A 16551-nucleotide genomic window follows, 5' to 3' on the forward strand; every position below is an offset into this window, starting at 1 on the left:
TGTCTGTTAGGAGGATCTACAATCTTCTAAACAACCCATTCACATACAATAAGCATCAACAGAAACAGGTTAATTGACTGCATAGCAACACGATATAAATGTCAAATTAACATTTCCATAGTCCACTACATCCCTACAAGTTTTAACTAGATCAAACATGACTGAGAAGCTGAAATTGTTCCTAAATCAAAATACAGGACTACTAATATCAAACCAGATAACAGAGAAAACATGCTAAACACCAAACTGTCATTTAAGTCAAGAGACAACAGCATATGACCATATTTCACTCCTTGGTGGTTTTGTTTATGAGTGATTTGTGAATGTGAGGGATGACACCGCCACCAGCAATGGTCCCTTTAATAAGGGTGTCAAGTTCCTCATCTCCACGAATGGCCAGCTGCAGATGCCTGGGTGTGATCCTCTTCACCTTCAGATCCTTGCTTGCATTGCCAGCCAATTCAAGAACCTCTGCTGTCAGGTATTCCAGAATAGCAGCAGAGTAAACAGCTGCTGTGGCTCCAACTCGTCCATGGGCTGCGGTTCTGGACTTGAGTTGACGGTGAATTCTACCCACTGGAAACTATGATCCCCAAAACATGTCCAAGAAAAATCATATCAAGCATAATTTAACATTGTTTGGGGGTAAATATACTACTAATAATATCACCAATCATAAAGGACTTCTTTTCATTGTGGTAAATGCAACGACAACAAAAATGTTCAAGAAACTCATTCAGGATGACATATACAATCATAACCTTAGCGGAAAGACGTCATTAGAGCAAGAGATCCACATTTAATATTACCACTTGGGAAAATACATATTTTGCACCCTAAACTTATCCAGTAAGTCACTTTACATACTCAACTTTGTGAACATATCAGTTTCTGCTTTTTCATTACTAATTTCTCAAACTACACATCTTTCATTCTTGCAACACAAATAAATATCCAATAATGGATTGATGCTACAAGCAAATTATTTTAATTACTAAATATTCATCTATTCCAACTTAATTTGCTTGGAATTATAACAAAGATTGCTGGGATTTTATATGTTTAGGTGGAGAGATGTTGCCTTTAGTATCCATGAGAAATACAAATCACTTGTTATGAGGAACTATACAGATTTAGACAATTTCCTGATGATTTTTTTTTACTTGAATTTGTGGGGTGCACCAGGCCTGGGCTGCATAACACCTAGGCAACGCACGAAGGCCCGGATAGCAGGCTATCCTGATGGACCTTTCCCCTCAAAAAAAATAGAGATAATATCATGCGAACCAATGGTCCACATACCAGATATTAAACTGATAAGAAGAGATGCTTCACTTGATCTTAGCCAAACGGCCAAGAAAGGTATGCATTAACAAGTTAACAGGCATCTGTTTATGTAGCAGCTTTCAGCTGTCTACACATTAGCTCAGTCACTTTACACACTTGAAAATGTAATTAATTATTCAAGTGTTATCGTTTAACAGGATGATATATAACTAATAAAACTTCATTCTTTTTTATGGGCTCTTCTCCTTCAATTTTTTAAATTCTCTCTTCTGTTTGTTTTATTTTATTCTTCTCCTCAATCCTCTCTTTCCGGACAACATAGTCAGTGCCACCATGTCACCACCTCCCATTCCTCGTACACATTACTTTCATCCCACCAGAACCTACAACCATTTCGAATCTGCCACCACCCCATCACTGCAACAAATAATGCAAAGAAACCCAACAACCTCTGCCCACTCTCAGATCTGAAACCCAAGTAGAAAAACTCACTACTTCCAGATAGCAAAAGGAGCACCAATTGTGAACAGAATCATCATAGCAATGTGATATTTCTTGCATTATGCAATACATGTATGAAAACATCATCTTACCCAAGTTGAACATTTTTTTATTTCTTGGGTGTGTTGAACTGCAAAATGAAGTTGTCTGGAAAAGTTTGGGAGAGTATTGAAATGCTAAACATGGGTAATGTAGGAACATGAATAACAATTCAACCAGAGTCGATGAAGAAGAAACCCAAAATGTTCCTGGATGGGTGTAGTTGAACTATTCTTGGGATTGAATTGTTTATTTGTGGATCAAAAACTTATGGTGGTACATGAAGGTTAATAATAAGAATAATTTGCAGTTGTTTTTACCAAAGAAAAAGTAGAACTGATGAGAAAAGGACCCAGATTTAATTGATTATGTGGTTGAATTGGTATTAACAAGAACCGATCAGACTGAGTATGAGATTATTTAGCAAGGTGAAGTCAGAGAAGCAACGTGGGATGGTGATTCAAATTGCCATTATTTCTTGTGAACACAAGAGTGAAAGATAGGACACAGATTTCATAGAATTTACTAGAATTTTCTGAGGTAGAAGCTAGTTTGGAGTGTGCACTTCACAGCTGAGCTTTAAAAAGACAAACAAGGGGCAATCGCAAAGAGGCCACCTCCAAAGTTAAGGTGTTTTACTGTGCAAGTGACTTTCCTGGACAATTTCACAACAAAATATCCAATGTAATCATATAAGTAGAGTCTGGGGAAGGTATAGTAAAAGCATATTTTACCCTACCATTAAGGTGCAATATGTACCCTCACTATCATTTATGCAAATTGAATGTCACGTGAATGAGACAACATTCTATGTACATCATCATGATATTGTAGCATGTTCATTCTAAAATTTGCACACTCAAGATGAGTGTCATGCCAAAACTAAAGAGATTTTAGTCATATATCAACAATGTAAATTACACCTTCAACAACATACCATAGTATTGTCGCACGTTTTGGGAAGGGTAGTGTACAAAAACTTTAAACCTATGGAGATAGAGAGGATGTTTTCTGAAAGACCCTAGGCTCAAGCAACACATAACATGACAGTTTGAAAAGGACAATATAGAGATAGAACAACGCATAACAAATAAACAAGTGTAACAAACAGTACAAAGCAAAATAATGTAATGACCAAGCACCAAGAAACATGTAGTAGCAGTAATTAAAGAACAAGAAATTCTGCAAATAAATATAGTACTATCTAACCACAAAGCCCCTCCCTGTAAGGAGAAAGACAATTGTCAACTATCTTAACTATTTACCCTAACTAGATACCTATGTATCCTCCTACGTAAGGTCCATGTCCTCATCAAGCTAAAATTGTGTCATGCCCTGCCGAGTCACATCTCCCCAATACTTACCCAAATTAACTGTACCCCTAATTAAACCCATCCATGTCAACCTCCAACGCCTCCTTAACAAGGTGTATGCATGTTTCTTCTTCACATATACAGACAATCTCAATCTCACCTCACATCTTGTCCATCACAAAGGTCACTCCTAATGTGTCCCAAATATCTTCATTCCTAATCTTGTCTCACCTAGTATGCCCACACATGCAGCTATGCATCCTCATATCCACAAAAGTTCCATGTGTTATTTAGCCTTATAAAGAAATTGAGACACGGGCAAATTACATTTCAAAAGACGATTAGACAGACCGGAACTTCACAAATCACATCAATGGCATTTATCATTGTCAAACCTGTACTATTATTGCTCGCATTGTGATTTGTATAAGACACACACATGCATGCACCTGAATAAAGAGCTAATAGTCTTCGACTTGTCAAATTATATTCTCAAAGTCAACTTAGAAACAAAAGAAACACATCCACAAACCTAATGAAACAGAACAAGCAACCACAGTATGAACAGGGAAAGCAATTCTCAACCAGGTTCTCTAAAACCCTTCAACAGAAAAACTGTCACAACCAAACCTAAATCTATAGTGCAAAAGACATTGACTTGCTGCATTTCTCCAGTAATTGAAAAAAAATCACATTACCTGAAGACCTGCTCGAGATGACCTAGAAACTGGCCTTTTCTTGTCTTTCTCCTTGTTGGCTGCTGCAGCAGCAGCAGCTGTTGTCTTTCCTGCTAGCAATCCTTTACCACCTTTCCCCGCCATCTTATAAAAAAACAAAAAACAAAAGGTCAGTATTTGTGTTATCTGGTTTCTTCAATCTTGAACAGTATAAACCCAGAATTTGCGTCAACGATAAACCCAAGATGAAGTAAAGAATAAAGATCTGAGTTTTCCCCGTAAAATCAACTAATTAAACTCAGATCTTCCATATACCACTAATTCTAACAAAACCCAGCACAAAAATACTAAAATCCAAACACCGAAAAAGGGTTTTACAAACAATTCAAAACGGAAACACCCCTAGAAGAAAAAAAATACGAAAACCCCACAATGAACAACGAAATCAAGAAAATACCCAAAGAAAAAATTAGGGATTTTACCCAAATCTCATTCACCAACAAGTAAACTAGTAATTAAAGAGAACCCCACAACGAAAAACGAAAACAAAAAGTTACCCAAAGAAAAAATTAGGGTTTTTAACCAAATCTCATTCAGCAACTAACAAGCAAACTGGGTAACTAAAGAGAGAAGAAGAAGAAGAAGAAAGAGAACATACCTTTGAACTTTTGGGCTAAGCAGAGAGAGAGAGGAGAGAGCAAAGGATAAATTTTTTTTGGAGAAGAAGATAATAAAAAGAGAGAAGAGTGGTCAGATCTGTAATATTATGTTTATTTTTAGTGCCACATTTTATTGTAATTTTGGGTTTTGTTTTGAATGTTACGTCTATTTGCCGCCTACAATTTCCTTTTGGGTGGGAATTTCTGAAATTTTTTAGACTTTTTGGGTTTCAAAATTTTCATTGCCCTCCATTTTTATTTGGGGTTTGGCCCAACCCAAACCTTCTATAAATAAACCCAATTTTAAGCCCAAGAGAGGTGGATGGAGCAAGTGAGATTTGCATGTATCTGAAATATTATGTACATATGAGAGTGGTGAGCGAGATGAGAGAGAGGTGAAGAAGGCGAGCGAAATTTGTTATTAATCTCATATACATACAAATTGTCTCGAATATAATGTATATAAAAATAAATTATACCTAATTTTAATCATATGTATTTCGGGATACATGGGTCAGAGTTAAGTGTGATGGATTCCCATATATTTGAGATATATAGATAAATCTCATTCGTAACTCTCTTTTCTCTCGTATTTGATATCGTAGATACATATGAATCACATTAGAAACATGTATGTAGTGTGGTTCACATATATTCTAAGATATATAAAATATTTTAATATATATGGTAGCAAAAATATATATATCTAAATATATTTAACTTGAAATTTGATGTGAATTACTTAAATAATATATTTGTGTGTATATATATATATTTGTTGGTGTCAAGAAACACGTAAAACTTCAGAAAACAAAGGAGAAGGCTGAATGCTGATATCGATTGATTAACAATAACATAATACAAATATCAAATAAAATCTCTCCCATATCAAATCATGTATTGCATTTTTTTTATATGTTTCTTAATTAATATATTACTTATGAGGAGTTATTATTATTTTGTTCCTATTAATGTCTTAAATATCACAATCAAGTGTAAAATGAAAAAGAATCGAACATTGTGTCTTGAACTTCTACCATCACAAATACTTCTTAGGTTTAGTTTGAAATTTGCACGTTCTTTAAAATAATATGATGATATGATTAATCTATCACAATATTCATATTAATTGTTATTTAATAGTATTTCTTGCAAAATAATTCAAGTAATTTATTAATAATATTAAGAATAAAATGTGAAGAATGAAAATATTTTTATGTTGATATTCTAAAAGTGACGAGTAAGATAGCGTTAACATATTTTTAGCATTTCGACAAGTAAAAGTGAGTGAACGATATAAAAAAAAAAAAATATATATATATATATATTCAGCATAACACATAGCACCACATGGTCATACTTTAATTTTTTTACACTGCATGGCTAAATATATATATATATATATATATATTCAGCATAACACATAGCACCACATGGTCATACTTTTATTTTTTTACACTGCATGGCTAATGATATTTTTCTCAACATGAGTTGTGGTGCACTAGTGAGACTGTTTCACCCTTAACCAGATGTATGGGGTTTGAGCGCTGACTATGGAGAAAATCTTGTTGATAGCGTTACTCCTGAATGGGCCCTACAATGCGCGATCCAAGTTTAGATGGGACTTCAATGTGAACTTCGAACATTAGATAGAAAACCAATATAAATATATATATATATAATGTTTAATAATATTTATACACCTGATCTACAAAACTATACATCATGTAAGCAATATACTAATCTTGATTTGCTGCATATAGAAGATGCGTATGCTCTTAAGAATTTTTTCATTTGGATTTAGTTTCCTTGGTCGAGCTTTCTGCTCATTAGTGTTCATATTGATAACTTGAGGTATCTTATGGTGTGCTCACCACAAAGAATTGTTATCTGTTTTTTTTTTTCTCTTTTTCTATAAGGTAAATCGTTTTGTACCGATTATATTGAAAATATTTAAAATTTTGAGACGATTTATATTTAAAATTTGAGACCGTTAGAGGGTGATTTGAGTTGGTCGGGATCAGCGATGACTCGACAATGTTAAAAAAAAATACATGTGCCTTAGGCCCAAATTTAAGAGGCCTCGTTTTTTTTTTTAATAATAATAGGTTATAAGTTAATATTTGAGCAACTTTCACATGTAACAAACACAAAATTTATATTTGTATGCTAGGAAAGATTGCGTAATTGCGCTCCATAGCAAACATATATATGTATAATTCGCTATACAAATACAATTGAAGCGAATTGTATAAAACGTGAAAGAGACTTGGGCAGAGAATTGTATAAAATGAAGTGTGTAAAACGAAATATATAAAACGAATTGTATAATCATAAGTGTGTAGAACGATTATATACAATTTAAATTTGTATAAAACGAGAAAGTGAGAAAGGCAAAAGAGACTTGGGCAGGGAATATACAATTGAATCGAATTGTATAAAACGAGAAAGAGAGAAGTTATATACAATTTTAATTTGTAAGAAACGAGAAAGAGAGAAAGACAAAAGAGACTTGGGCAGAGAAGTACTTTTATTGTATAATTATAATTGTATAAGACAGAGATATATGTATTTGCATTTGCATATACAATTTTCTCTCGCTTTATACAATTAAAAACACAGTTTTGTACAATTTTATTGTATAAAGCGAGAGAGAGAGAGAGTGACGAGCGAGAATATGAGGGAGAGAGGGACTGACAAAACAGTTTGCTATGGAACACAAAAAAATCAAACGGTAGCAACTATATTTTATTTTATAATTTTAGTTTGTCACTATATACAATTATCCCTTATTATTTTTTAACAATTATTGAATGCTATTTGTAGAAAGAATAAACAATTCATGAAAAATGAAGGGATTGTTAGAATTTTTTTACATATTTTGAGTACTATATCTTATGAAAAATAATTTAAAATAAGAATGATTATATGAGGTAAATATTTGAAGATATAAATTATATAAAAGTTATGAAAAATTTAGGTTTAAGGCCCTATTTGATTTTTGTTTTAGGCCACTAATACGCTTGAGCCGCTCCTGATCGGGATTTAATAATCAGTGACTCAGTGTATACTTCTTGTATAATTAAGCTATATTCAATTTTTCCAGTGTATCATAATGCATAATCAATATATAGCTCATGTATATGTTAAATATATTCAACTTTTTGAGTATATCATGTTGTATAAATAAAAATACATATTCTATGATTTTCTTTTTATGTATAAATAAAACATGACTATGACTACATTTATCGTAAACTATTGCTTTTAAAACTATCCCTGTAAAATCTTTCAAACTTCTATGGCCATATATTGTAAAACTCTAAACTATCACCAAACCTTTTAGGTTCCATTACATTTTTCTTCCTTACACCAATTCATGAGGAAATTGAGACCTAAGTGAACTTTTAACGAAAGGAGTGACTTAACCATCACGAAAAAAGTGAAGTGGAAAATAATGAAAAGTAAGTGATAAAACAATTTTTTTAAAATAAGCAGATTTTAAAGATTTTGATGAAAAAACATATTTGTTAATATAAAAATATATTATACAAATATAGAATTCAAATATGAGATTTGAAGTCAGAAGTATCCAAATTTTAAAACTTAATCATAAGAAGCGTTTTAACTCATTAATGAATCTACTTAACATGAATTAGAATTATTCGAATCATTAAACTAAATGATTAACAAAAAGAATCTGAATTGCTTTGAGATCAAGGAAAAAAAAATATTCTCTTGCAAAACCAATTAAGTCAAGCAATGTATTTTATGAAAATGACTTCGTTTTACTTTTTTCTTTCTTTTGTTCTTAAACTTGTTATTGTATGAAAATGACTTCATTATTTTACTTTCTTTTTGTCTCAAACTTAACAGAAAACGCATAAGTTAAAATTTTCTACGATGGGTACAATATTTTATTAGTGCATAAATGATAAATTTGTTATGGGATGACAATATCTTGTTGAAAATGAATAAATTATGTCGTTAGCGAACACAAGATTTGACGATTAGGGATGCACCACTATTTTTTAATTTTTTGGTCATTGAAGGCAAAAATAGGAAAAAAATAGTGCCTAAGTTGGATTCAAACCTATGACGTGGTGGGCAATAGTAGGAGCTCCAACCAACTTGGCTAGGTGAAGTTTTGGTTAAAAAAAAAAGTAAAAAGTTGATACTCAGAGATAATAATAACTATAATTTGAGTGACGGTTGAGAAATTAACTAATTATTTAGTCAAGTATGGATGAGAAAGATAGATAATTAAATATATATGAATTATAGTTATTTTTTTGAAATTTATAATATTTGTTTGGTGAAAATTTTACAAATTATATTATAAGTGTATTAAAATGTGTGATAAATGTGTTATTCATCATTAAAACTTGTATTATATGAGAATAATAAATTATTCTTTGTAATATGTATTAAACTTGTATTATAAATAAATTAAAAGTGATCAAACGAAAAAAAAAATATTATTATTATAAATGATAACTACATTTTTACTATAGTATATTGACGTAATTTTCACAACTTATAATTACTTTGAATTTTTATGCCCCATTTATGTAATTTATCTATGATATTTTATATATTTAGTATGAATATACTTTTTGTATAGTATATAATATACACAATAAGTACATATTTTTTGTATATTTAACTAATACACAATAAGTACATATTTTTTGTATATTTAACTAATACACAATAAGTACATATTTTTTGTATATTTAACTAATACCCCTAATTAATTTCAGTTTATGAAAAGAAAAACATAAATATAAATCATTTGGATATCATCGTCAACTTATTGACTGCATCATATTATTTTATTTTTATGAAAAAGATAAAACTTCAGATTATTAACGTTAACAAAAGGATTGATCGAAGATTATATTTTATAGCTATAATTTGTTAATTACAATTTCTGATTATATATTAAAGGAATGAAAGAGACAAGGGGAAATTGAGAATAGATTTTGAGAAAGACGAGCGAGAAAGGTAATTTTATAATTACATATGAATCAAATTATATAATATATATTTATCAAATAATTATATATATATTATCGATTATCTGATGCACAAAATTAAAAAATATGAAAAAAAACAAACGAAATCCCTTCTTTTTAGCACTGCTCAGTCAGTTTAAACCTAAAGTTATTTTTAACTTTTAGCACAAACCAAGTACATCAACATTGACTAGTATCAATTATAGAAATTAAAAAAATGAAATATATTTTTTTTATATTTATATTTTATATGTTAATAGGAAGAAACAACCAAAAAGCTTACAGGTGCCATAGCTCACGCCACGAACGTGATTTTTGCTTCGATTTCAAAAAAGCATCACGAGTTACAACATTTTCAGATAAGCCCATTTTCGTCTTTTGCGCGTCATCCCCACTAACACGTGTCTTTTTCTCATCAACCGTACCGCAAACATGCATTTCGCCACGTATTTTAGTTGGACCAGATAAAAATTTTGATATGCATACGTGGCACAATCGTCCTAGTCAGCTACCCCTCTTTCCACTTTTGGGATTTTGTTTTAAAATAAAATGCAGCCAAAATTCTCTCCTGATCACCGCACTAATACTCTACACTCTCAACCCACACCTTTATTGCCCTTTCTCTCTCTAGGATTTTTATGTTATCTTCATCGGTCATATCGCCGGAAATGATTATTCAGGCAATCGATTTTGTTAGTATTGAGTGTCGGTGTGATGATGTCATGTCGTGTGTCCGTCGGAAAATCGGCGAGTTTTAGCCGTCGTCTCGTGTTTGTTGTACCTTAAGCGAAAGATAAAGACTTTCTAGGTTTAGCAGTGTTTTCAAGTTATTCCATGCTAATTTTCTACTCAAAATAATGGTTTTTTGACGGTGTGAAAAGGTAATTTGAAATCGATTCCTGTTTGAAATTTAGGAAGATTGTGAACTTGAATTTTTTAGTGTAAGAATTTGTGGTTATGCCTTTTCCTATGAAGATTCAACCTGTTGACTTCAGTACTGTGGAAGAATCGAGTCGATGTGACTCGTTTAAGCCGGTTCCGAAGTCACGGTTCAAGCGGCTATTTGAGAGGCAATTTTCAGGGCTATTGAGATCATCGGCGCCGGAGAAGCTGGTTACCGGTGAGGATTTGATTGGGAATAAGAAGGATGCGTCTGAAGAACTGGAGCCTAGTTCTGTTTGTTTGGCTAAAATGGTGCAGACTTTTATTGAGGAAGGTGAGGATAAGCATCGGTGCAATCGAAGCCGATGCAGTTGCTTTAATTGTAATGGAACTGAAAGCTCAGAGGAGGAGAATGATTCAGTCAATTGCTTCGGTGAATCAAATCAAAATTGCTCTAGCGATGCTTGTGAAATTCTCAAGGTATTGCATGTGCTACGGCCATTTTCTGTCTCTAATTTCCATTTCCCGGTTCTGAATTTACCTAATAATTGTCTTTGCAGCAAACAAATAGCTATCTTTACATACAAATTTGTAATTCAATTAATTTTTTTTCCACGTATGCTGTAAATTTCCGTCGAATGAGTATTTTGTATCAGCATGCAGAGTCCGTTCTGTCATAAAAAAGTTCTTATTTTTTTGGTGTAGAGTGTGGTGTCTTGTCCTTCTGTCCTTGAAAGGAACGTCTTGGCGGAAATTACAAAGATCATTGAGAAAAACAGGATGGTTAAGCGAAAGGACAATTTCATCAGAAAGATGGTTGTTGATGGCCTTCTAGCTATGGAATATGATGCCTCAATCTGCGAGTCTCGGTGGGAGAAGACTCCTTCAACTCCTGCTGGTAAATCCTCAATCTCAACAACGTTTTTTCCCACTTAAATAGTTAATTGTTATGGTGTGTATAGGTAAACTAGAAAAAATCCATGAATTTCATCCTTATCAGAGTGTAGACTTATAAAATACTTTAGTTTGCTAAAAGATATGTAAACCAGTAACGGTGAATAGCCTGAGTGGTTTTCTTTGCAGAGTTTCCAAATAACTACAAATGAATGGATCAAAGAGATTTATATAATAGGTACCAAGTAGTTCATACATACATACAAATCACTCATATGATGATCCCAAATATTTAGAGGTTAAGACTCTAGTGGTAAGAAATTTGGTCTTTTGCATAGGAGAAGGATCAGAAGCATCTTACTGCCTGTTTTTAAGTTTTGAAATGTCTCTTACCTTTGAAAACTACTTATCGGTCTATCAAATACTGCTTGCTGTAGGCTATTCGCTTTGGTTGCCTTTTGTTTGTTCTAATTGAGATGAATCGTATGTATACTTGCTCATTTTGGGGTTAAGAATTCAGCAAAAGTCGGTATCTTTTATGCAGGAGCTTATGAATATATTGATGTGGTGACTGAAGGAGAAAGACTTATAATCGACATCGATTTCAGATCGGAATTTGAAATAGCAAGGTCGACTAGGTCTTACAAATGTCTTCTCCAAGTGTTGCCTAACATTTTTGTAGGCAAAGCAGATCGCCTTCAGAAGATTGTTCATCTTCTAACAGAAGCTGCAAAACTGAGCTTGAAGAAGAAAGGGATGCCTTGTCCTCCATGGCGTAAAGTTGAATACGTGAAAGCTAAATGGTTGTCTACCTACACCCGTATGACACCAGTTCTAATGCCAATAGCATCAAACTCTACTTCTGAACCTGGCACTGCTTGTAAAACCACAAAAGAAGCCATAAAGGAAGAGACTTCAGAGGTTTTTCGCGGTGAGATGAATCTGGTTTTTGGAGGAAAGAGCAGTCCTTTGGCGGATAATAACCCCAAGAGTGCGGGTACGTCTCCTCTATTTGCTTGTGATGATGAAAAGAACCTGGCGGTGAAGCTAGGTGATATTTTTGAAGGAAAAAGCAGTCCTTTGGCAGAGAACAACACCAAGAGAGCGAGTACATCATCTCTATTTGCTTGTGACATTGAAAAGAACGCTATGGCAGCGCAGCTAGGTGAACCACTAGAAATCAAACCCAAGGATTCAAGCAATTGTGCCAGGAAGATGACTGGTTTAACCTCTCTGATTGAAGACCACACCTAAAATTTTGACCTATTTCCTAACCTTTTTGTCAACTGTTGTTTGCTTTTTATATGTTTTGAGCTGAAACCCCCCGTGTGTTTTAGCATTTGGGGCCTTATTTGAAACTACGGACCAACTGCCTACTGGTTTATCTCGGCGGTCTCCCTTCACATTTTATAGTAAGGGTCTATGAGTCCATGTCACTAATACAAACTTACTTAGTATCAAGAGACTAGTAAAGGAGAACTGGTAATTGTGTTGTCAGTTCAGTTCTTTGATATTTTTCAACAGAAGTGTTTTGCATAAGTGTTTATCGTAGCAAACACTTGTTAGCTTGTACTATGTTTTACTGATATGATGATAATAAAGTCTGGGACTATTGCTGTGTAAGTTCCTGTTTATGTACATTGTGAGTCCTCAGTTTTTTGGGTATTTGATTTTGAAAGTTCATCGTGCTTGCTCTGTTCTTTATTAAATAATGTTGGATACTTTTAGTATCATCCACTGGTGAGAAAAAGACATGAAATTCTAGTAGGTGCAGTGGAACACAATAAAGTCTGATGCATTGCGTAGAATGGAGGTGCAACTTTACTCCATAGTGAGCTATTTTATCAACACTTTCGGTGAAATTTTAACTTCTTTTTTTTTTTGTCTCACAACCTAATGCGTGCGTTAGCCGTTAGGTAAAATTTCACTACTCTTGGTGCAATTTTTTCACCACTACTCTTTTATCTTATCATAAAAGGACTCTCATAATTAGAGAACAAGGGTAAGCTTCGCTGCCCGACAGTATGGAGTACTACAGGCCCTGAAGCGAAAGACGGGAACGAGTGGAATCAATGTGTTCCAATTTTTGGCCTTGCACCGACCATCCAATGGACCATGGACTAAACGGTCACTTCCTGGAAGGGACTATATCCAAACCCCCCCCTCCCAAAGATACATCTCGGGTCTATGGACCGCTATAACTATCCATGAAGACACTCGAAATTGGAAGGATAAACAAACTCAACCGGTGGACTGCCGAGCTACAAGTCTCACGACACAGAAGCGGAATTCTCTAAAAAGCCAAGGTCGTGGGTGGCCAAGAGAGCCCGTGGTAATCTTTGACATTGTTATGATATTTATCTAATATAAAACAATTTGATTTTACAAGTGTACGTATAAAAATCTTTACTATATTAGTTTGGTTGTTGTAAAGTGTAAACATGAACTGTTAATAAGCTATTTGAGTTGAGGAATCAAGTATGCATAGTGATTAATAAAATGAGAACCTTGATAAATAGAGTTAATTGATACCTATTGCTGGTGGGAGACCGTAAATACTTCGTAAAATTAATTTGAGGTATTTAAAAACTCCTTAAAATTTATAGTGGAATAAGAATTGTAAAGTCGTACTATCATTTTGGGCTAACAACTCAAGCTATAACCAATTTTCGTGGTATATATATTTCCATAGAAATAAAAGCTAATAATGGTACTCTATCTAATTCAATATAAATGAATTATTGGATTGTGACATATTCTTTAAAAAAGATATTTAAAAATACTACTTAAAAAGTAATTTATGATATTATCCTTTTGATTCTCCCAAATTCCATAGATATAGTCATTATTCGAAGATTTAGAAACAATTAAAACTCTATTAAAAAGAAGATAATTCTGAAAAATAAAATATTAATGCATTTTGTTTTGGTGACTAAATAGTAAAATCTCTATTAAATCCGTTGCTTTAAAGGAAAAATCATTTAATAAATGGATAAGGTGGCGGAAAAATTATAGTATTGAGGTAGTAATGAATTAAATAAGTTCATTATAGATCTAGAATGCTGCACTTTTAATGCATAAATATTAATATAAAAATTATATAGTATAGTTTATATAAAGAGGTGATCTTATAGTATGATGGTTTAATTCTTTTGTAATTTGCAGAGAATATAATGATTACTCTTGGATTTTTTTTTTTAAAAAAAGCTGCTGACTTAAGGAATTAATATTTTTGATGACTTAAATAATTTCTTTTTGTCTTGACGTGTTATTTTATTATTAAATTTTACACTAAAGTTATTCTGCAACTTATTCAGGAAATTGTTGTCTTGGGCAAAGTATTTTTTATTTTATTTGTTTAAATTAAGTTACTTTTGGTTTGCTAAGGAAAAGGCCTTTATTTTCTTTTGACTTAATATATTAATTATCTTCTCAAATTTGTTTAAATATTTAATTTAGATATTCAATTTTATTTAATTCTTTTAAGCAAACACTTTGGGTGTGTTCGATTAAAAAAGAAAAGGATATATTTGTGAGTGAACAAAACTTTTGATAAACACTTTCTATAGAAAAAAAATAAGTTGATTAAAAAAATAATGAAAAAACAATTTTTCTTTCAATAAAAATAGAAAAAAAATAAATTTTACAAGTGACGTATTATAATTCTAAATTTCTAAACGACCTCACACTAAGACCAAAATAGAAGAATGGTGACTTAATAAGTTTGAACCCCACCATTAGTCAGTAGTCAGTCATTAGATACGAAGAATATAAAAAATAATAATTTCAAGATAAAATGTATCTTAATATGTTTTATCCGACCTTTTATTTGAAGTGTAAATTAGTTTCAGAATTATAAACCCTATGTATGTCTTTTATGAACATTTCAATCCTCTTGAGAACCTAACTCTACAAATGGCAAGTTGAATTATGAGGTATTTTCTACACTCTTTTTTTTTTCTTTCCAATTTTGATTTAGAAGAAGATGGTAATAACAGTTATTTTGAGTGTGACTCTTCACAAAAATAGTGTGTATGAAAATGACAACCATATTTTACTTTTGTTAGGCACTATATACAAATTAAAGATGTCATTACTTTTATTAAACACTCAATGATGTATTTTATGGTCAATAGAAGATATTAATTTTAAAATTCAATAAATGTTATATTAAGTGGTTTCTTCTATACATTAGTAGATAAAGTTACTCGACAACGATATTTAGAGGCAGGATCAGAATTTTCACTAAGAAAGTTCATAATTTGTAGAAATTAATAATCAAAAGGATTTGACATTTACTATGTATGCATATAAATTTATTTTAACCATGTACAAATAATATAATTTTTTGTCGATTCCAAACTTATTTTAATCATATATAAATAATATAATTTTCCACAGAAAGAAATCGGATGAACCCCTTAATGCAATATAGCTTCGCTCCTGTCGATACTGATGAAAAATATTTAATGCTTCTAATCGAGAACAAATTATGATTACAAAAATATTAATATCCATCCCTAATTTTTTTATGTCGATTTTGTAATTGTTGACAATTACATCCCAAGAAATTTAATTCTCCACTATTATTTCCAAGAAAAGAACGTAAAACAAAATAGGATTTAAAAATCTATTTCTTTTTTCTTTTCTTAAATTGCCCTAAGTCTTAAGGTCGGTGGAGAAAAAGTCCACTAGCTTACTATGCTTGCTTTTATGCCATTAAAAAAATGTGACACATCAAATATAATCGTTTTTTAAAAAATTAAAAATATTGAATTTGAAAATTATGTATAAAAAACTCATTCATAGGATATCAAACAGAGTTTTTTCTCGAATAAGAAAAAAGATTTCAATGTGAATATCGAGTATAGAATATGTAGGTCAGATTTCAATGTGAATATCAAGCATAGAATATGAAATAAAAATAATAATTTGCTTTTTGTTTGTTTGTACATGACTTATTCGAGTTACTTCAACCACATAGAAAAGCAAGGGTTGCTTTCATTATTTTTCTTTAACGTGTTTATTACTACTTTATTTGCTTTTGACATTTGATTTGTTAGTGACCAAAGTAGGTGAGAAAATACAAATGGTGTTAAAAGTATATATCAATTAACAAACTTTAATACTGTTATATCACAGTCCATAAACTCTTAACAATACCAATTGTTAATTCAATACTTAATTAAGGACCTTCTTTTGATAAAGGTAATATATATTTATATCTATCTATCTACATTAAAGAAAATTAGAGCATTATTTAAACACAAAAATAGCAAAT

General features: G+C 31.9%; 2 protein-coding genes and 1 non-coding gene across 3 annotated transcripts; 1 reads left to right on the forward strand and 2 right to left on the reverse strand.

The window, feature by feature from the left end:
• Positions 1–55: 55 nt before the first annotated feature.
• On the reverse strand, positions 56–4651 carry LOC101267931 (probable histone H2A variant 1). The gene is made up of 3 exons (XM_004247157.5): positions 4476–4651; positions 3839–3961; positions 56–583 (listed from the first exon to the last, which is right to left on the reverse strand). The coding sequence occupies exons 2-3, from the start codon at positions 3959–3961 to the stop codon at positions 287–289; spliced, it is 420 nt and encodes a 139-aa protein (XP_004247205.1). The 5' UTR covers positions 4476–4651; the 3' UTR covers positions 56–286.
• On the reverse strand, positions 1172–1366 carry LOC112942237 (U2 spliceosomal RNA). The gene has a single exon (XR_003248319.1). It is a non-coding gene; the product is annotated as a U2 spliceosomal RNA (small nuclear RNA).
• Positions 4652–9938: 5287 nt separating the features above from the next.
• On the forward strand, positions 9939–12908 carry LOC101268222 (uncharacterized). Its single transcript, XM_004247158.4, has 3 exons — positions 9939–10856; positions 11082–11274; positions 11815–12908. The coding sequence occupies exons 1-3, from the start codon at positions 10452–10454 to the stop codon at positions 12522–12524; spliced, it is 1308 nt and encodes a 435-aa protein (XP_004247206.1). The 5' UTR covers positions 9939–10451; the 3' UTR covers positions 12525–12908.
• Positions 12909–16551: the final 3643 nt, after the last annotated feature.

The sequence above is a fragment of the Solanum lycopersicum genome, chromosome 9 (assembly GCF_036512215.1).
Source record: "Solanum lycopersicum chromosome 9, SLM_r2.1".
Classification (NCBI taxonomy): Eukaryota; Viridiplantae; Streptophyta; class Magnoliopsida; order Solanales; family Solanaceae; genus Solanum; species Solanum lycopersicum.